General features: G+C 42.9%; 1 protein-coding gene across 10 annotated transcripts in view; it reads right to left on the reverse strand.

Moving 5' to 3' along the window:
• FRMD4A (FERM domain containing 4A) overlaps positions 1–22,133 on the reverse strand; it is a 474,860-nt gene that overhangs the window by 101,729 nt on the left and 350,998 nt on the right. For all 10 annotated transcript variants that reach the window (XR_014242614.1, XR_014242615.1, XM_082385295.1 and 7 more), the window contains 2 exons: positions 8,484–8,540; positions 7,570–7,592 (listed from right to left, as the gene is read on the reverse strand). Coding sequence is in view for 7 of the 10 variants with exons in the window: in XM_082385295.1 (XP_082241421.1) it covers positions 7,570–7,592; positions 8,484–8,540 (80 nt within the window). In the remaining 3 variants the exon portion in view is untranslated. The remainder of the gene's footprint in view (positions 1–7,569; positions 7,593–8,483; positions 8,541–22,133) is intronic.

Consider the following 22,133-nt stretch of genomic DNA (forward strand, 5'->3'; position numbering starts at 1 on the left):
AACCAACTTGGTGGTGAACCTAATGCTTGACCTTTCTCTCTCTCTTCCACTTGGTGTGAATATCCATAATCTGGTGCAGAAGCGTGAACAGACTGGATTCCAGAAGCCGCCTCAGACGCTGCCGTGGGTGTTACGGAATACTCTGCATTACCCATCTAAACTCCACAAAGTTCTGGGTTCAGAAACACTGGGACCCTAAAGTTTCAGAGATGCATTGTGGATCTGTATTACTTTATTCAACGGTACAATACATCTAGAAAACTCTGAGACAGATGAATAAGGAGAGCTGTAGATTTTCTCTTCTTCGCTTATCTTAATAACCATGCAGGAAACAATTTCTCTCCTTCCCTTCCCTTCTTCCTCCTTTTTTTTTTTAAAACCAAGTTGAACTTCAGGTTCTAGCAAAGAAAATGGGGACACTTGGCTATCTCCTCCCTATCACATACTCTCCTTCAGGGGTACAGGGAGGCTCACAGACTGGTGGCTGAGGATGACACTTGTGGGGGTTCTCTTGTAGTTGTGTGACCATTTGCAGACACCAGGGAAGCACCTGCGGGTCCCTCTGAGATTTTTCCAGCAGAGGATTCTGGATTCTGGGCATGTATCATGGATAAATATGCCACACTAATTTGCCACCTGTACGGAGGGGCAAAATTACCAACATTTATGAATTATGTGCCTTTATTTCTGATGGTAATGGCTACTTTATCTAAGTAAAGATTTCTTTCTTGATTAGTGAGTTTGGTTTTCTAGGATGACAGGAAACCTTTTTTGAGTTTCTCACATAGTTGTAAACTTGTAAAAATTCAAAACAAATTTTTTTATAAGCCTACAATTTGAGACAATAATTTTACTCAAAAAGCTGTTTAATTTTCTATGTTATCCTTTTGAGTCAAAATCTTAACTCTGAAAAACTGACATAATGTCATAGCCGTGAACCTTTCTGTTATTACCAAGGTCAACTCAAAATATGATATTGATATTAAAGAAATGCTTAGCAAACGAGACAAGCTGTCATAATACAAAATTTCCTCCTTTACTGTATATCTAAACAATTCCCATAGGATTGGAAGAATATCATCCTGCAAAATACCCTATCTGAATACTTTTCTATGCTTGGAAACTGTGAATTACACACTTGAAAAGCTCAGTAAAATGGACTTTTGTGCACAAAACAAAGCTTTCTGTAATAACATTTCCACTTGAACATTTTGTGTCAAAATTTCAGATTCTGTTCCTTTCAAAAGGTCTTGCTGGCCTGAAAGATTCCAGCTGCTTCTCCCTCTAAGTCCTTTAGAAGTCATGGGAAAATATCACACACCCCATTCTCTCTCTCTCTCTTTTTTTTTTTTTTGATAAAATAACATACGAGAATTATATAAATTTAAATTCTTCCCACAAAAACTCTCCTTTGGGCTGCATGTATTTCAAGCTTAACAGATGACTTTTTTTCTAGTCATTTTCCAATAGGGAAATTTGCAAGTTTGGGTATTAAAGATACTATTAGGTTATGTAAGTTTGTATTCCAAATGTTGACTCTTCCAAACACAGCTGTCTGAGTATTTTTTTTTTTTTTTTTTACTAATTATCTAAAAGTCTCAGCAAATCGATTTCTCTTAGTATATGATCCTATCAGCTGTTTTCTTTCAAGAGGCCAATTAAAACATTGTAGGAAAATATACCCCAAATGATCAAATGCTCTAATACTGCTTTAACCCTGAGCCCGCTATGACTTGCAGTAGTAAAACCACTTAGGTAAGTGCAGAGTAATGATGTTAGTAGACTCAGAATTGTGATTTATAGACCACTGCCTGAGATTAATCAACTTTCAACGCTGTCTCTTAGCAGGGCAAGAAAATAACGTTGTCATCTTTTTAAAGATAGTAATCTGTACAAATGTTTATGTTACCAAAAAAAGTCTTTTAGAAGAAAATCAGCCCTTTATCTTCTTTTCCCGTTGATCTTCTAAAATTCTTCCTTTAACCTATGACTGCCTAAAAGGCATCATCTAGTCTGACAAAAAAACAAAACGAAACAACGAAAGCCTACAAATAGGGAATTTTCAGATACCAGTAAGCCAAGTTTCATTTGCAGTAATTCACAAATGCTCTTAAAAAAGGCAGACGAGATTTCATACAAAGAACAAAAAAATCAAGAGGGTACTTTTTTTTTCCCACAGAAATTTCATTTTATCTTTCTGGCTTAGTGAACACATGGTCCCATGGTTTACAGAAGAGGAAATATTAAAAGGTCTTCACTTTTTTTTTTTTTTTTTTTTAGCTTCTAGCTGCTCTTCTAGAGACCTAAGACCAGGCAGTCCGTGGAAGCTGAAAGGAATTTTTCAGGACAAATAAATACTCCAACTCCTTTTCTAAAACGGAGGTAAAACTCAATTTCCCTGCTACTCAGTTCTATTGATGGAGTAACGTGTTGCTCTATTTCTAAAGCATTATTATTATTATTATTATTATTATTATTATTATTAAGAAGCAGAATTGGAACCCTGTAGGTTGATAAATCAGGGTCACAGTAAGACTCTTACTGACCCTGGAACTCTGATAAGCAGATATTCTCCCACTGGCACCAGCCTTTAACTTTGTAAGGATGTCACAGAAACTGACCCCTCTGTATTCAATCACAGCGTTGCTTTTTTGACGTTGGTTGCTGTGTTTCCTTGGAACAGACAACCTGCAGATGGAGGGCAGCCTTCCATCACCTCTAAAGCACATGATGAGCTTTGCCTAACAGGTAAGCAAAATGTGACCCACAGAACTTTACATGGGATTTCCTTAATATCAGCCCTTTTCAGGTGCTGTTTGCTTACTGGTCCTTATAAGTCTTTTAATGATCAGCATCAATACATCCGGTTCTCTGTAACAAAGATATTTCCAGGTCCCAATAGACGGCCTGGAGTAACCGAGCTTTACCGGTCTGGTTTCAATAAATCTTGTTAGCAAAAAATTCTACAGAACAGATGTTTTTTTTACTAGTCCTTGTTAATCTGTGGATGATTGTTTATATCAAAGGCAGTGTGATTTGGGAATGTATTTATGTGCTTCAGCATAAAGTATTTTTAATCAATTCACCGATTTGGTAAAATGTTGTTTAAAATGATTTTTTTCCCTCCTTTTTTTTTTGGTGGCCCCCTTTCAGAAAGGCTGACAGAAAGTAAAAAGTGAGGCTATTCTCAAAATCAGAGTATGAAGATTAGCCACTAGGGTTTTCAGTTAAGGTCCCCTTAGGGGAAAAAAGCAAAAAAATCAAATTCTTTAAGTAATACCTTGCTTAGTGCAGTGTATTAATAAGTCTTCTATTACATTAAATTAGAATGTAACTATACAGTTTGAATGTCCTGTTCAGTTGACTAAATTAGGTGTTCCCTGAACTGACCTTTTTAAAGACAAGAGTATTATTTTTCTATGGTAACCGAATGTTTAAAATAATTTTTTTTTGAACATCTTTATTGGAGTATAATTGCTCTACAATGTTGTGTTAGTTTCTGCTGTATAACAAAGTGAATCAGGTATACATATACATATATCCCCATATCCTCTTCCCACTTGCGTCTCCCTCCCACCCTCCTTAGTCCACCCCTCTAGGTGGACACAAAGCACCGAGCTGATCTCTCTGTGCTATGCAGCTGCTTCCCACTAGCTATCTATTTTACAAGGAATTTTTTTTTTAATAAGAAAAATCAGTGCTCGGCACTTAAACCACTGCAGAGTCTGTGATGAATAAAGTATGTATAAATCCTAGAAAATGTGTATTAGCTGACTAATGCTCAGGAGTGATTATCAAAGGAGAACTTTTTGTTTTTAAAACTGTGTTGACCCTTTTCAACCTAATACTTGCTTATATAGCTGCCATGATGAACAGTTCTTAGGCTATTCAATTGTTTTTAAACAGAAATGCCAACTTCACTGATTTCCTCATTGTTGATGGACATTTTTTTTTTTTTTTACATACATATGTACCAGGAAATGAAATACGATCACTACATGCTGTGCTAAGGAAAATAATACAAGGGAAAAAATATTTTTAGATAAGACGATTTCCTCAACCTTTCACGATACCTTACAAATTTGTCTATGCTAGAATATGAACATGGGTGACATATATTTCTTCCTATCATGGACAATACTTCCTATCTATACCTCACTCATTTTCTTTCAGCAACACTGAACCCAAGATTTCATTGTCAAGCTCAATAAGACAAGGAAGTGAACATTTCCATTAACTGGAAAGAAAAGGGGGTTACATAAGAATAATCCTTCAAGCTCAATAAGACAAGGAAGTGAACATTTCCATTAACTGGAAAGAAAAGGGGGTTACGTAAGAATAAGCCTTCAGGGGTCTGCTGAGCAAAAGAGTCCAAAAGGAGAAACAGAACAGCTTGTGAGTTTCATGAGAAGAGTAGTTACGGCTCTGGGTTGACCTTACATAGTTCTCGTTCTATTAAAGTAATATCAGCACTTTCGACTTCTCCTTTTTGTAAAAAGAACCCTTTTCCTCTGGTACATCAAGGAACTTGCTCCCATAATATGTAGATTTTTTTTGGCCCAACTGAGTGGCTTGTGGGATCTTAGTTCCCTGACCAGGGACTGAACCCAGGCCACAGCAGTGAAAGTGCCAAGTCCTAACCACTGGACCACCAGGGAATTCCCATAATATATAGATTTTTAATACTCATTCCACATAAATGTAATCTGCATGTATTCACTGAAATGTAAACATACAGGATAACAGCATCCTGGGCAAAGAAGCTTTTTAGGAAGGTAGAAATTCAGGATCATCAGGCTATGAAAGAGTTACTTTGCCTTTTGTGTGCGACCATTAATTTCAAAGGTTATTTGATCCTCTAGATTCTAGAAGATCTCAGAATTAAGCCCTGGACCACGTGCTATATAAAACGCTTCCCCGGTGCTCTGTGTGTTCTAACTTGACATCTTACGTTATGAATGCTGCTCAGGAAAATGTACTGTATTTACAGGGTATGTATATAAGTCAAAGCCATTCAGTTAAATACAATTAAGGTTGTAGAGTCCAGCATTCGTTAATAGAGCAAAAACAACTTTCTACAATACTAAACTATGAGAACGGGACATCTAAAATGCCTGATGTTTGGCCACCAAACCAAATGTGGTCCACTTCAACGTTATGGGGATTTTCCCAGATGTGGATGGGAAGAGGTAAAATCAAGGATTTCTGGATTACTTCTCTTGTTCCGAAACTCCGGGCCACTCAAGCATACTAACCGTGGGCTTGTACAGAGAACGGTGTTTATCAGGGAATCCCAACTCCTGTGACGTGAGTTTTACGCTGGGAGATAAACTGACCTTTTGGATAAGGTGTCTGACCTCTCCCCTCCCCTGACAGCTATTTCTCACCCCAGACAGCTGCTGTTATAAACAAACTGCGAGGGAACACTTTGACAAATGAAGCCAAACCGGGATCCTTTGTTTCTCTGCAGCCAGCAAGCTGGGATTCCACAAGCTCATGAGGGGGCCGTGAGTTACGGGAGGCCAGGCCTGCCCTTCGTCCCCGCCGACCATCCCTGTAGCCCCACGTTCCCAGGGTCTGCGGGGCCAGATGACGCTGTCCCCAGCTCACATTCCATCCTGTCAGGGGACTCTCAAAAATAAATAATATTTACAGCGGAGTTCAGAGCCCGTGAAAGAAAAGGCGGGGAAAAGTATCTTCAGAGTAAGTAGACCAGACAATGGAATCCACTGGATCTGTGGTTATTAAACCATTTTTTCATGGGACTTCAGAGCCCTTTGTAAATAGATATGAACCTGCACTTACCAAGAGCCTCAAGTCCAATACCAAATGAAAGGCATAAAAAACTAACAAAGAAAAAACAGAACAAAGTATAGTTTCTAGATCCTGAAAATGCTGCATTCGGTCAACAGTTACTGGCTACCTACAAGGTCTCCTGCTAAGGCTATAAATAAACCTTCATCGCCCCCCCAAAAAAAGGACTACCTCTGTTTCATAGCAAGAACTTGGGAAACCTAAATCAAAGGGGCCTGGAGGCCTCCTTCTACAAATAATCAAACTGAGCTGAAGGGACTATATTTTAGGATCAGGGGTCAGCCCACTACAACCCACTGGCCAACCCTGCTTGTTTTTATGTGGCCTGTGAGCTAAGAATGGTTGGGAAAAAAATCTTAAGAAAAAAGTCTTAAATGGTTGGGGGAAAAAAATCAAAAGAAGAAGAATATTTTGTGGTACATGAAAATGTATATGACATTCAAATTTCTGAATTTATAAATAAAGTTTTATTGGAACACCGACATACTCATTTGCTTACCTACTGTCTCTGGCTGCTTTTGCACTTAGAAAGGGAGGGGTGAGTAGTTGCAACAGAGACTGGGTGGCCTGCAAAACCCAAGTATTTACTGTCTGGTTCTTTACAGAAAGTGTTTGCTGACCCTTGTTTTAGATCGTCAAATAATTTTTTTGGTTTTGCTGAGATATCTGAGTGAGAAAATATACCTCCGCCTTTGCTAGAAAGCCTTAGAAATGCATGGGGAGCAGAGAGAAGGCAGCTAAGACCTGAAAAACCACTCAGCATGAAGTTGAGAAAGCTGGACAAGTAGAGGTAGACCACCAGGTGAAGTAGTTTAGGCTGCATTTGCAGATCAGATCCCCCAAAGCATGAGAAAACACCCAAGTTCCTTCACGGAGCAGAGGTATAATCTGCATTTCTTTTTCATACCAATTCTGCTAATTTCCTAATGATGGGCCAGGATCCCACGCCCTGATGCTGTTCTTGTACATGTGGTTGAGTCTTCATATCTCTAGACCTTGATTCTAAAGAATGAGCTATACTGGACTTCCCTCAGGGGAGTTCAATAAAACAGAATCCCAGGAATGATGTCTGTCTCTAAGCAGACAGTCCTGTTGGTGGATGGTTACAACCCCTACTCTGTCTCCAGTAATGATCAGGAGAGACTGGCAATTCAGCCCTACTGGTCAACGGCCCACGCTTAATGAAATGAATGACGAGATTGAAGTTTGTGGATTGACAGGGTTATTAAAGCAGGGCACATTTTTTCCCGTGGTTAAGTCTGTTTATGTTCTCTCCCTAACATAACATCTGGAAAAGGAAAGACAGTAGAAGTGGGATATTTATATTGTAACACTTTCATGAAAGACATCTTCCTGCGGGCTAGGATTTTGTACCTTCAGGGTTGGAACTAAAACAGAGGAAAAAAAAGATGTGTGCGTCCATGGGGTTATCTCTAGTCAAATTCATACCACAATGATAATTCAAGGCTCCACAAAGACACCTGGGCAACCTGACACACCTCAATACAATGGCCATGTGTGACAGTTGGTTCTAATCTCAGCCTTTTAGTAACTTTCATTTGGTACAGAATATCCCCCTATTACTATGCTTTCTCTGCCTGATGTATCTATTTCCATTGACAAGTTGGGAATTGGATTTCAACATTAAGATATAATATTAATAAATTGCCCGTCTACGAAGAAAAGACAGAATAGTTTCTTTTAATAGAGATGCAACAGAATACTTTTTTAAGCCAAAAACTTTTGTAAACTCACCTAGAAAAGTCTCCCTTTGCTTCCTGTAGAAGAAGAAAATTCAACATCAGTGACGCATTCTGATCCCCCGTTACAGATTTTAAAATACATTGTAATGAAGTCCTCTACTAAATCAGTCCGACTGACTGCTGTTTCGTCCTATCAGCTATAGTATAATTAAGGAAGGACACGTGTATTTACCGCTTGAATATGAGACAATTAAACTTTAGAAAGTTATATACAAAGAAAGTGATTCATAATGACAAAGGGAAAGTTTCCATTTCTAAGCCCTGATCTAACTTTTTCCAGTTTAAAGATTCTGAACCTGGATGTCTGTCTGGATAGCACTGTCTATGTGTCTATGTCTTGTGTTATTTGTTGTTTTATCTTGTATTGTGGGCTTTTGGAGGCCGGGACCATGGAATCTGTAATGCATTAGCATAACGCCTGGAACATAGTAGTTGCTCACTAAATCTTGCTGAAGGAATAAATTAATGACATCATTTTAGTTCATCTTGCCAGCGTTTCTAATATTTCATATGCCTCTTTTTCACATAAGCTAAGGATCTTTTCCTTGTCTTTCATGACAGTCATTCTCCTGGCAATTAATTCCTGATTTTTACTTGGCTTTCTCCAGTGACCTGAAGAAAAGGGGGTCACTGGATGGTCTCAGTTTCCCCCAATCTCAGGTTATACACACAATTTTCCTTTGCAGAGAAATACAGTCTTAAAATTTTGGAGAAGAACAGAGAATAGAGAAGACTCTATTTGCTGCCATGGTGTAGTTTCCCCAGTAGCTCTTTCCTGCTTGTGGCTAAAAATAATTAAGAAGTCAAACAGCTAGTGGATATAACAATTGCCATGCATGATAAGTCTTATTCCTCTTTCTTCTGTGTATGGCCCTGGCATACAAAGACGAGAGGGAGACGACTCACCTGTAAAATATACGAGGCTAATTCAAACACCACTTCACTGTCAACATCAATCAGCTCCTGAAAGGAAAACCAAAGAAGATAAGTTTGGTCCTTTAGTGATGATTTCTTTATGATCTCTCCCCAAAGAGGATGGGTATTTCTTTTCTAAGGTGTTCCCTAAAATCTCAAGCACTCATAGAATATCTTCTCTGAATTACTTGGACCTGAATGCTCCCTGACATGCTTTTTACAGCTCTTAGAATGAATCCAGTGGTCCTGGGTCTACACAGTTGCCTCCAGGGCTTCATCTTTGTCTTCATGAGAAATTAAGGGATGCGCCAGTCCCTGGCTTTTTACAAATCTGTCAACCTGATTAATCAGTGGAGTAAGGTTACTTGATAACCACATGCATTTTTCTTTCTAAGCTCTACTTCAGAACCAGGAATAAGGCTTTATTGAAGAAAAGGTTACAGTGGGATTGTGATTCTTTTAAAATTAAATAAAATGAAAAATATAATTCCCCAGTTGCACTAGCCACATCTCTTTCATGTACTCAATACTTCAAGGTAGCTGTTGGCTACCATGATGTCAGAGCACATGCAGGGCACTTCGCTCATTGTAGAAAGTTCTACTGGTCCGCACTGTTAGAGAATCCGTTTAAAAATACTGTGTTCTCTAGTTCTTCCCCCAAATATTTAATCGTGATCTATGAACATGGTCTTAAAAGGACATCAGCCTCTTGTAGGTTTTTAAAAAATCCTGTGTATATATATTTCAAAATGTATATCGTCCACATCTCCTTTTATCTAACAGCTTGATTGAGGTATAATAGATACAGAAAGAAATTGCACACTTAATATATATAATGTGTTAGTTCAGACATATGCAAACACCTATGATACCATCACCATGTTCAAGGTAATAAACATCTATCACCTCCAAAAGTTTCCTTGTGTCCCTCTGTGTGTTTTTCTCGGGGGGAGGTAAGAACACTTAACGTGAGATCTACCCTCCTAACAAGATTTTAAGTGCACAACACTGTATTTGATCTACAGTTCAGATCTTAAAGACAAAGGGAAACCTGGAGTCCACCAGCACGCAAGAATAATAACCAAATTCATTGATGTTGTACTTCTGTTATCAAGTACAAGTAGAAATGCCTGCCTTTCTTTTCTCTCCTTAATACCACTAGATCCTACAGTGAGTGACTGGAGCACAAGAAATTAGAGCTAGCACCGACTTAGACCTCAGCTAGCCCAGCCACCCGCTTTCATTGAGAACAGAGACCAAAAACCATCAAGGGACCCCCCAGAAGTCACAAGGCTTTAGTGGCTGTGATGGGGCTGGAAAGCACCCCCAACTTCTGGTCCAGCGTCTGACCTTCTGGAAGCCGTGCTCTCCCCCAAACCAATCAGGTCACAGTCTCAGCCAACATGGTCTCAGGACCACATGTGGCATCAAAGTTAGCCAAAACAAGGGTTACTTTTTTTTCGAAGTATAAACCAAACTCTGATTCACAGATTTTCTAATTACTTTTGTGTGATCCAGAAGTGGCCCCTGTAATTCAAAACAATGCATTGAAGCAAGCCTGTGTATTTCGAGGGAAGGATATCCTGCAGGCTCTTTCGAGCTTAGGAATTTCAAATATGGATAATAACGTTTGCCACCGAACCACCTTGGAGCGCGGGCTGAGAGAACTAACGAGAGACATGGAAGGATTGGGGACAATAATTCTTTATGCTTAACCAGCTGAAGGAGCTTTACGGACACTGTAATTGATACAGACTGTCAGTGCTGGAGTGTGCAGGAATGCTTGGAATTGCAGTCCTGGGATTACCAGGTCCCATCAGAATGTAAATCATTTAACAGTGGACAAATGATTTAACAGAAACACCGTACAGGGTTTCCACAATGGATCATTTCTACTCGCACTATGTGCCTTTCCATTCCCACCAATCGACTTCCTGAAGTCGCTGGTGTGTACTTGTCAGCGTACTCCGTCAAACATTTACACTGAGGTTGCAGGCAACGGTCAACGGTGGCTAATAGTTAACGTCCCAGGAGAGGCCAACTCAAAACCAACGATCGGGAGCAACCCTGTTAAGTGTGAACATTGTTTTTAGCTCATTATTTGACTCATCTGCTAAAGGGAAACGTCTATACCTTTGGGAAGGGGGGCAGGAGTGGGGAAGGCGGAGGGCGGTCGTTTTCTATTTGATTTGATTTTACACAGTCCATTCTGCAGTCCCAGGAGAGACTGTCAGACGCTAATCGCATGGCAGCATTAACTGTAATGTACCAATATTCAGAATCAAGCTACCAAAGATGCCCATTTAAACATCGAACCTGATTTATACGAGTTCTCTCTCACCGACCGTATGTGTCCTCAGGGTAAGTGGGAACTAGTGCCTCTAACTGGGGTGAGTTTCCACCTTCTCTGACCTTGACCATCTCCCAGTGAAGATATTAAAAACAATGAGAGCCAGAACGTGACCGGTAAGAGGGAAAAGGATTGAAGAATGAGGTGGCCCAGACATCCCCACTCTTGCAAAATCTGATGGGAAAGAGAGCTGCAGTATTCCTTCTCACCGTTTCCATTTAGTATTTATTGAGTTCAAGAATCATGGCATCATCTGTCCTCAGAGGAATCAGTACAGAGTCTAAATGGTGTTTATAAGACCCAATCTAGGAACGGGGATGGGGGCGGGGGAAGAGATGCTCCTAATGGCGAAGAAAACGCTTTCCTACCTCGCAGTCTCTGCCTGATTCCCTGATGTCTCCTGTTTACAATACCTTCCCCCTTTTATACCTCGTCCTCCCGGGTGATTTTATCCCCTGCGATGGAACAGAGCTCTAGATTTCCTGCCCACACCACACACCTCCCGTTGTACCTCAAACCCTGAGAGCTGAGTCCCCGTGGGGAGGAGTGGACAGATGTTTCCAGGGATCCGCCTACCACATAACATTCCAAAGATCACTCCACCTTTTTCTCATCTGGCTTCTCTCAAATGCAGAGGTGGCTATTTTCAAGTGTTTCTGCTCAAGCAGAGCAAATAAACTGAACAAGATCACAAAGAGTGCATGCAAAAACCCCTTACTTTCCTGGGGCACTGGGTTTTCCCCCGACCGAGGATGAAATGGAGAAGGACGGGGAGTAGAAGGCCCTTCAAGGAAGACGTACGGGTGTTTCCCATCTGGCATCACCCACAGGCTGGACGTGGGACACTCCTCTGTGCCCCCAGTGCTCTGAGAGCCATTTGAGGAGGGGTGTCGGCAGGGCTGTCTGCTGAGCTGGAGTCTTCCTTGGGAATCTAGGGTGGTCTGGCTGGCATGGAGTCATTTTCTCCTGAGACTCACTGGTAACAGGGGGATGCTGATGGAAGGGAAAGTGATGTCACGGAGTTCACGTGTCCTCTGGACATCTGTTTTACTTACTACTGAATCATGTGTGCCGCTTTCTCTGATCTTTTGCCACGTGGTATGGATAGACAAAACGTGACTCTCTGCTGTGTGTGTGTGTGTGTGTGTGTGTGTGTGTGTGTGTGTGTGTGTTCAGACAGGGCTGGGGAGGATGGCACTCTGCATTGTTCTACAAGTTGCTGAAGGAGGAGGCCTGAGGTCATATATCGGCAGCCTCACAGTTAACAATATGCTCAAAAAGATTTCCATTCTGAGGGTCTCTGAATGTTCCAGAGAGGCCCCATGAGAATCCCCAGTGACAGGTGTAAGGACGGCCTCCAAAAGTTCTGAGAGCTGGAGGAACTTGTCACGACCCCCTCGCTCCAAGGGCCTTGGTGGTGGTCTGCAGACTCAACTGAGAAGCTTAATGAAAAGCCTTCCTCCTTGGCCAGGAATGAGAGAAATTCCAGCTTTCATGGAAGATTCATGAGAGCTTTATAACAGGAAAGATGATGAGCAACAACATGGTAGGTTGAAAAGATTTCAATGAGAACGACCTTTGCCAAGTCCAAGCAGAACGACCTTCAGGGCTGCCCGATGGTTTTCCTGGTAAATCCTCACCCACTGTAACCATCTTTCTTTGTACCCACAAAACGCCTGAAGAGGATGGTTTCTTGCCATCCTCTTGAAGACTATTTCTACTCCAGGGCATTGAATAAATACATCCCTGGACCTCTTTGAGTTTCATTTTCCTCGTCAGTAGAATGGGGAGAACAATTTCTTTTCCAATTATTGTATTGAGTCTGGTGAGGCGGAAATGTAGAGGTGATTTGGAAACTCTGAGACTCACTACAAATATCGGGTCTGCATTATTTATTTTCACTTACTGGTATTTCTGAATCATCTGAACTCCACAATTTTGTCTGTTCTTCAGCATTTTATAGCATTTATTGCAATCTTTTTTATTTTTTTTACACTTTATTTTATTTTTTAAAAAACTTTTTATTGGGCTATAGTTGATTTACAATGTTGTGTTAACTTCTGCTGTACAGAAGTTATACATATACATATATCCACTCTTTTTTAGATTCTTTTCCCATATAGGTCATTACAGAGTATTGAATAGAGTTCCCTGTGCTATACAGTAGGTCCTTGTTGCTTATCTATTTTATATATAGTAGTGTGTATATGTCAATCCCAATCTCCCAATTTATTCCTCCCCCCTTTTTTCCCCCCGGTAACCATAAGTTTCTTTTCTATGTATGTGACTTTATTTCTGTTTTGTAAATAAGTTCGTTTGTATCATTATTTTAGATTCCACAGATAAGTGATATCATATGGTATTCATCTTTGTCTGACTTACTTCACTTAGTATGATAATCTCTAGGTCCATCCATGTTGCTGCACATGGCATTATTTCATTCTTTTTTATGGCTGAGTAATATTCCATTGTATACACGTACCACATCTTCTTTATCCATTCATCTGTCGATGGACATTTAGGTTGCTTCCATGTCTTGGCTATTGTAAATAGTGCTGCAATGAACATAGGGGTGCATGTATCTTTTTTTTTTTTTTTTTTTTTGGCTGCGTTAGGTCGGTCTTCGCTGCTGCACGCGGGCTCTCTCTAGTTGCGGCGAGCGGGGGCTACTCTTTGTTGCAGTGCACAGGCTTCTCATTGAGGTGGCTTCTCTTGTTGCGGAGCATGGGCTCTAGGTGCACAGGCTGTGGTAGTTGTGGCTCGCGGGCTCTAGAGCGCAGGCTCAGTAGTTGCGGTGCACAGGCTTAGCTGCTCCGCGGCATGTGGGATCTTCCCAGACCAGGGCTTGAACCCGTGTCCCCTGCACTGGCAGGCAGATTTCTAACCACTGTGCCAGTAGGGAAGTCCATGTATCTTTTTGAATTAGAGTTTTCTCTGGATATATGCCCAAGAGTGGGATTGCTGGATCATACGGTAGTTCTATTTTTAGTTTTTTAAGGAACCTCCATACTGTTCTCCATAATGGTTGTTGGACTCTTTAGTAAGACTTTTTTAAAGAGGTGGGCAGCATTGTGTGTGTGTCTACATGTGTGTGTGTATCGGTCACCACGTATACCATCCCAGTGGGTCCTGATACCCACATTCAGCCTCGTTGAGCCCATGTGACGCCCTGTCTCACTGCACAACCTACAGTGGCTACGAGAAGGTGCCCCCAGGCCATCAGGGGCTGAGGAGCAGGATGAGACTGATGTGATCTTGCACAGTTCCTCTCTGAGCCTTTTGCCGGTTTTCCATCAGTCAAGTCCTTTCATGTTTCTCTGGGGCACATGTTTGTCTGGGGCACTCTCTCTCTCGGTGCCCCCCGGGTATTTCTCCCACTGTCCACTGCATAGAGTCCATTTCACGATCCTGAGGACTCTCTCCTGTAGAGGCCATGGGCACAGCCCAGATCATGGGTCTGCATATGTTTATTTCTAGAGGGTTGAAGATGGAAGTCCCTCTCTGTCCTCCTCCCCTTCCTCTCTGTCACGTGAGCACACACACCAAGCTGGCAATCCTCCACCTAAGAGATAAGGACCAGGATTCTGTGAGTCTGAGACAAATGTTTATGTTGGTTCCTTTGTCCTGTGGGACTTGATTCTGGGCTTTTGTTTCTCTCATCTTCAGATGAGATATCCTCTGCTCATTAGCAAATCTCTTGGAAGACCTTGGATAAAGATTGCTTATTTTAATTTCAGCAAGAGTGATGGTATTTAGACCAAAGCAGCAAACTTGGCCCAGGGATGACTGTTTGAACTTCAATCACATGTGACGCTCTTAGTTCAATGGGGACGTCTAGGCACAGAAGGCTGGACAAGACCCCCCCAGCGCACAGAAAGGAGGAATTTTAAGTTTGTTTGTTTTTCTGACATGATCTGCTCTCAGTGGGTACATGTAGGCTCCAAACTTGGTAATTTCCTAGGAAATATGCAAATCCTTTCTCCCTGGGATTGGAAACGAAGCCATTAAAAACAATTTACTGAGCATTGACTATGCGCCTTGTTTAGTGAAAGGTCAGTGGAAGGTGATCGTCAAAATTCACTCAGAAAAATGCTGGTGCCAACTTCTCCTCCAACCCAGGAGACATATTTCTGTGCATCTTCAGATGGTGACCATGGGCCCTGTTTCTTTGGTTATCATTTCGGACAAGACAAATTTTGAGATCAAGCATTTAAATGTGACGGATGTATATAAAGAGTGGATGGTCAACCCCTTCCGTTCAAACATGAGATTCATAACAGGGCAGCTAGTTATTTTGACCAGTTCCTCACTTTACCCAACTTAAATCACCTAAGGATCAAATTGCTCCTCTGAGGAACTGAATAGCAGTGGAAGGTCCTTCAGCGTGGGGGCCTCTTTTCTGTCATTCATTCATTCATTCATTCATTTATGGCTGCATTGGGTCTTCGTTGCTGTGCGCGGCCTTTCTCTAGTTGTGGCGCTACTCTTGGTTGCGGTGCGTGGGCTTCTCATTGCTGTGGCTTCTCTTGTTGCGGAGCATGGGCTCTAGGCACGCAGGCTTCAGTAGTTGTGGTGCGCGGGCTTAGTTGCTCCTCGGCATGTGGGATCGTCCTGGACCAGGGCTCGAACCCCTGTCCCCTGCATTGGCAGGCGGATTCTTAACCTCTGCGCCACCAGGGAAGTCCCGGGAGCCTCTTTTCTTATCTCTCAGAAGGTACGCCTCTGAAGATGACTGGAAGCTGGATTTCAGAATTCTATGTTTCCCTTATAACTTTAAGATCTATCATCTAAGGGAATCCTTCTTTTTAAAAATTAAAAAAAACATTTTGACGTTTTATGACCTAGCACTTATTGTCCGCAGAGCTCTTGAAAATTATTGTGGTGCCTAATTTTGACAGCAAGCTCACTTTGCCGGTGGAGAAGTCTGAGCAGGCAGGAGTCAGTCCTGAAGGCGGTGGAAGTGCTGAGATTAGGGTCCACGCCCACCCCAGCACCCCCTCCAGCGTAGCAAGTCCACTGCCCCCCACGGGGCTGACTGATGGGCCTTCTCCAGTTGACAGAGGAAGCCACATCCCAAGAGAGAAACGGCCAGATGGAAAACTTGGCAGGAGAGCTCTGCTTTCCCATGTCGCTTCCCAGGAAGCACACATCATCCCAGGCTCACTTCCCATGGGAGTTTTCCTCGGAACTAGACACACATTTCTCAATGAGTTTCATCCATCCCTTGGTCATAAGTTTCCTTTCCATCACCCCCCCGTCCCCTGAATGAGTCGAAACACAACAGAAATGTTGGTGAAGGCAGCGGCCACGTGGGGTGTCGACGACCCCTTTTGATACCTCCTCCTGCTCCACTTAAAGGAGACGAGTAGAGCCCGGCTCGTTCCTGACCAGATTCTAACTTTCTGCATCTTGGACAGATTATGACTGTAATTTCCCGCTCTTTTGGTAGAAAATAGGGGGATTGTCAAGCAAGGAGAAGTGAGAGAGAAATCCACTGCACTTCTGCTTTCTGTCTCCTGGTGAAGAGTGGAAAGTGAGAGCTGGCATTCGTGGTTTGGGGAAAATGACAAAACAAATGAACAAAGCAAAACACCCTTCCTCGCTTTTGTGCTGTTGAAGAGATCAGAGGTCTGCTCTCTGGAGAAGATGATGCGTAGGAAGCTAGGATGAAGTAGACCGAGAGCTCAGGGATTAAAAAGGGGGCTTACACCCCAATGGAGGTCACTCCGTCCCCAAGACCCTGAAGTGGGAGGAGACATCCCAGGAGGGAAGTAAGACATTACATCCTCTGGAGACAACGAAGAGCCACGAGAAAAGACACCAAGCACTGATACTTGGGGTTCCCACTGAAAGAAACAGCTTGCCACTGCGACACTCCACAGGGACAGCCACAGAGGACCACCCCCACCTGGGCACTTGGAGCTTTTGAGTGCTTCACTCTTAAATACAGATGGAAAGCCTCCTACATGAAAGACAGAGACCAAAATAAATAAACAGAAAAAAAAGAACTGGAAAGAAACACAAAGGAAACAGAACATGCATGATAATTAATATTATTGGAGTGATAAGAGGATATTAGGCTCAAAGACAATAATAGGATTACATGTATATAAAGAAAAATCAGATAATATGAAGGAAGTCTGAGAAATTCAAAACATGATGGCAAAGGTTAAAAAGTCAATAGAGGAGATTAAAGATAATATTGAGGAAATCTTCTAGAAAGTAGAACAAAATGACAAAGATGGAAAATAGGAGAAACCAGATATCGAAGCAGGAGGCTGTGCCCGGCATCTGATTAACAGGAGCTCCAGAAAGAGAGCACAGAGGAAACAGAGAGACATCACTAAAGAAACAATACAAAAAACCTCCCAGAACTGAAGAATACGAATGTCCAGACTGTAAGTGCCCACTGAATACACAACATAGTGGGCTTACAAAGACCTACTTTAGGGCGCACCATCCTGCAACTTCAGATTAAGAGAAATAAAGAAGAAATCCTAAAAGATCCCATAGGTGGTCACGGAGGTGGGGAGAGCCCACATACAGTGTAGGGACTACAGACTTCACCAGAGCAACTCTCAAAGACTCTGAGGCAACACCTTTGACATTCCGAGAGAAGTCATTCTGTATTTCCACATCCAGTCAAACTATTAACCAGATATAAAAGTAGAGCAAAGGGGCTTCCCTGGTGGCGCAGTGGTTGAGAATCTGCCTGCCAATCAATGCAGGGGACACGGGTTCGAGCCCTGGTCTGGGAAGATCCCACATGCCGCGGAGCAACTGGGCCCGTGAGCCACAACTACTGAGCCTGCGCGTCTGGAGCCCATGCTCCGCAACAAGAGAGGCCGCGATAATGAGAGGCCCGCGCACCGCGATGAAGAGTGGCCCCCGCTTGCCGCAACTAGAGAAAGCCCTCGCACAGAAATGAAGACCCGACACAGCCATAAATAAATAAAAATAAATAAATAAAAAATTAAAAAAAAAAAAAAAAAAAAGTAGAGCAAAGGCTTTTTCAGATATGCAAGGACCCAAACAGTTTACTTCTCATATACGGTTTCTCTGGATTACTGCAGGATGTTCTCCAGTGAAACAGTGGTGTAAAACAAAACACAGGAAGACTCGGGATCCAGGAAGCAAAGCACCCAGTCCAGAGCTGGGGGTGAAGGGAAGACGGGGCAGGAAAGGGGCACCTTGGGCTGAGGTCTATGAATGAGGCCATGTCCAGACAGGAACAGAAGGACAGAGGACTCTAAAAGGGAGGTGCCTGGAAAAACAACAAAGGCAGCAGCAACAAAAACCAAGCTAAAGAGAGGAATGGATGAATTATCTGATGCATATGCAAATTAACATCAGTAGACATTTGGGAATCTGTAGCTTTTGGAAAAAAAATGATGGGTACATAGAAACTAAAACAGGTAACAGCAAGGCAATTATTATTACCTTTAGGTAAAATAACTGGTTGTCTAAAAAAGGAATCACAACCTTAGGAGGCTACTTGGATTAGTCATAATAATGTAATGCTGATGGGTATGGCTTTTGCCCAGAACTGTGCTATCACCATACTGGGAAAATGGGAAAAGGAAAGTGTGGGTGGTTGCATAGGAGACCTCAATCCTCACCTACCTTACGAGGAATTCAGTACATCAAAAATGGATAAATCAAGGAATAACACCCTGTGCCCATTATTTAGAAACAGAGAGAGGCAAATACCAGAAGAAACAGCTAAAATTGCTGGAAGTGGCAGGAGTTGCGGGGGGGGGGGCAGGGAGGGGTGAGGTGGGCTCTTTTTCATAAACAGCCTCCTAGAGCCATGTGGCTTCTAAACCATGGCATATATTACTTAGATAAAAATAAATGTGAATGTGTTAAAAAAAGCGAATAAAATAAGGACTTGGAGGAAGCAGGAATAAACAGCTTATGGTATCTGAACAACTTAGATTCTAGTACGTTGTAGGAATCGCTCCCCAAGACACAGGGAGGGTGCTGGGTCAGCTGGTATCAGCATCACCTACCGGTTACGTGTCTGGCACCACTCTCAGGTCCATCGAGGCCTCCAAAGTGCCAGAGGGCAGTGTGGGCAGCACACAGAAAATCGCAGCTAAGATGAACTCAGATCTGATTCCAAGTAAGCAATTCTATCTCAGCGGGAGCTAATAACGTGCCTGGCTGGGTGCTAACCACCTTCACGTCTATCTCGCTTCATCTCCCCAGGAAGGTGGTGGGTTGGGTCTTTTAATATCCTTGTTCAACCGAAGAAGAAAATTAAGCTTGGAGACATCACAGAAGGTGTCCACATTTATTGCAGTTGCTAAGAGGCAGAGGTAGGAAGGGAACCCAAGTCTGTGAGCCACGGAGTCTAAACCCCTAATCACAATCATTCTGCTCCAGGGCCTTCCGCCATCTTTACATATTTACAACTGTGCCAAGCCTGTTCCACCACTTCTGGTTCCTTGTCTTTCACTAAGTTACTAAATCTCTCCAGCATCGGTTTCCTCCCTCAGTAAAGATGACGATTCCATCCCACTCATGAGCCTCAAAAAATGTAAGATAAGTGAAAAAATTTTTATAGACTCTAAGTGTCAACTTATGCAAATGAAAATATTATTTTGATGATGGGAAGGAGACGGGTGGCCTTGTGACGCGATTCTGTCTCCTATGTAACCTTCAGAAGAGCCATCTCGGGCTCACTGACGCGACTCACTAAGCTCCAGGACAGATGCTGAGAAGAGACAGCTGGGGTTCTAGAAGGGCACACACCACCCAGGTCAGCAGGCAGGCTGATGGCTGTGGGCACCTGGACCCTCAATGTGGCTGGCTCCGAATGCATCACCTCTTTAGTTCTGGGGATTTTTTTTTTTTTAATTTCCCATTAATCCCAGAGTCCTCTGTGATCATTATGTTCAGAAGCACTGAAATTTTCACCTTCAGCTTAGCATCTGTGACTAGACTGAACTGAACAACTCCGAGAAAAACCATGTCTGCTCCCTTAACCCAGGGGTCTGTATAAGCACAGTTTGGGGCAACTTTTTACTTGCTGGGGTTGAGGGCGATTTCACCCCGTCAGCGACTTCCCAGGCATTTATTGCCCAAGTCTGCCCCCTGGTGGACAGTCCTCACTTTTTATTCCTGAATTCTTCCAAAGTGCTTTCACATGGATTAAACAAACACCATCAGAGACGCTTGCCACCTATGAGGTACGTAAGACTGGTGTTATTATTTCCACTTTATAATGAGAAAATGAGGGTTTAGAGAGAGGAAGACATTTGCAAGTCCCTGGAACTACATGCAGCGTCTTTGTTCTTCCATTCAGCAACACCCCCAAATACTGTAATCTGAGCGCTCTGGGCTTGAGCCCAGGTTAAGTCTTGGTTCAGCAGCTGTCACCAAGCGAGGTTCTTTCACAGAACTGAATTTGACCACTACCACGCCCTCCATGATTTTGAACATTTGCATTCAGTGGAACTATTCTGTGCAGTGATGTGCTGAAGAACTTCCAGAAGGAAAAGTGATGGCCGACAGACCGCTTCACCTGTGTGTGTGCTTTAATGTGTAGTCAGTTGTTGCAATCCCTCCAAACCAGGTTTAGTTAAACAGGAAAATACAGGCAGCGGGATGTCCTCTGAATACAGCCATTGACCATGTTACAACAGGCGTACTTGGCTTTGAAGCTCTCTAAGGAGAGTCTGCCCTCCAGGGCACAGGGCAGCCCAGTGGGTGAGATCTGTGATCTGGAATCAGGCTGCCAACTTCAGCCCTGACTGACTCTGCCATTCAGCAGATATGCAGCCCCGGGTGAATCTCGTAACCACCCTGCGCCTCCCCTTTTTCACAGGGAAAACTAAGATAAAGAATAGTCTTCATCTCAGAGATGGTGCAAACATGCAGCCACGCAACTTACAGAAAGCACTCAGCACCAAGCCCGCCACGGCGCCACGGGCGTTAAGTATCAGCCGTCCTTCTCCCTGGTCATCAATGAGCTGACCTAAGGCTGCACTCCTGAGACAGGAGGGGGCGTGTTGGGGGGGTGGGTGCAGAGTGGGTGTTTACTTTAAATACATTCTCCTAGTTATGGGTCTCAACCCAGGGCGGGGAGCGGTATTCTGCAAGCCCCTCTCCCCTGGGACGGGGTGTGTGTTGGATTCCGTGGGCGTTTGGGGTTATCCAGTGAAAGGAAACACTACAAGCATATAGGGGAATTGGATGCAAGGGACCGTCCCACTCAATTAAGAACCGTCCCTTGAATAGACGTGTCTGTGAAGAAGATGTACAAATGGCCAAAGAGCATACGAAAAGATGCTCAACATCGCTAATCGTCAGGGAAAAGCAAACCAAAACCACAATGAGATACCGCCTAATACCACTAGGATGGCTATCATTTATTTACTTATTTTTTGGCTGCACTGTGCAACTTGCAGGATCATAATTCCCCGACCAGGGATTGAACCAGTGCCCTCAGCAGTGACAGCACAGAGTCCTAACCACTGGACTGCCAGGGAATTCCTAGGCTGGCTGTTATTTAAAAAAAAAAACAAAAAAAACCTCAGAAAATAACAAGTGTGGGTAAGGATGTGCAGAATGGAACCTTTCCACACTGCTGGTGGGAATATAAAATGGTGCAGTCGTTATGGAAAGCAGGATGGCAGCGCCTCAGAAAATGAAAAAGAGAATTACCATATGATCCAGCCATCCCACTTCTGGGTATTCACCCAAAACAACTGAAAGCAGGGACTTGAACAGATATTTATAAACCCACGTTCACAGCAGCATTATTCACTACAGCCAAAAGGTGGAAGCTACGCAAGTGTCCATTGACTGGTGGATGAATAAACAAAACGTGGTAACTGCATACAATGGAATATTAGCCATAAAAAGGAAGGAGATTCTGACACCAGCTACAACATGGATGAACCTTGAGGACATTATGCTAAATCAAGTAAGCCAGTCAAAACAGGACAAATACCGCGTGATTCCACTCACATGAGGTACCCAGAGTAGTCAAGTTCATAAAGACAGAAAATAGAATAGAGGTTGCCAGGGGCTGGCGGTGGGGAGAATGGGGAGTTACTGTTTAAGGGGTACAGAGTTTCAGTTCTCTATGATGAAGAGTTCTGTGGATGGATGTGATGATGGCTGTAAAACAAGGTAAACGTACTTAATACCGCTGAACTGTACACTTATCAATGGAGACCATGGTAACTTTTATCACCATAAAAAAACTGTCCCACCCCATAGAGAACAGACTTGTGGTTGCCAAGGGGGAGGGGGGTGGGGGAGGGGTGGAGTAAGAGCTT

The sequence above is a fragment of the Balaenoptera borealis genome (assembly GCF_965194805.1).
Source record: "Balaenoptera borealis genome assembly, chromosome: 3".
NCBI lineage: Eukaryota > Metazoa > Chordata > Mammalia > Artiodactyla > Balaenopteridae > Balaenoptera > Balaenoptera borealis.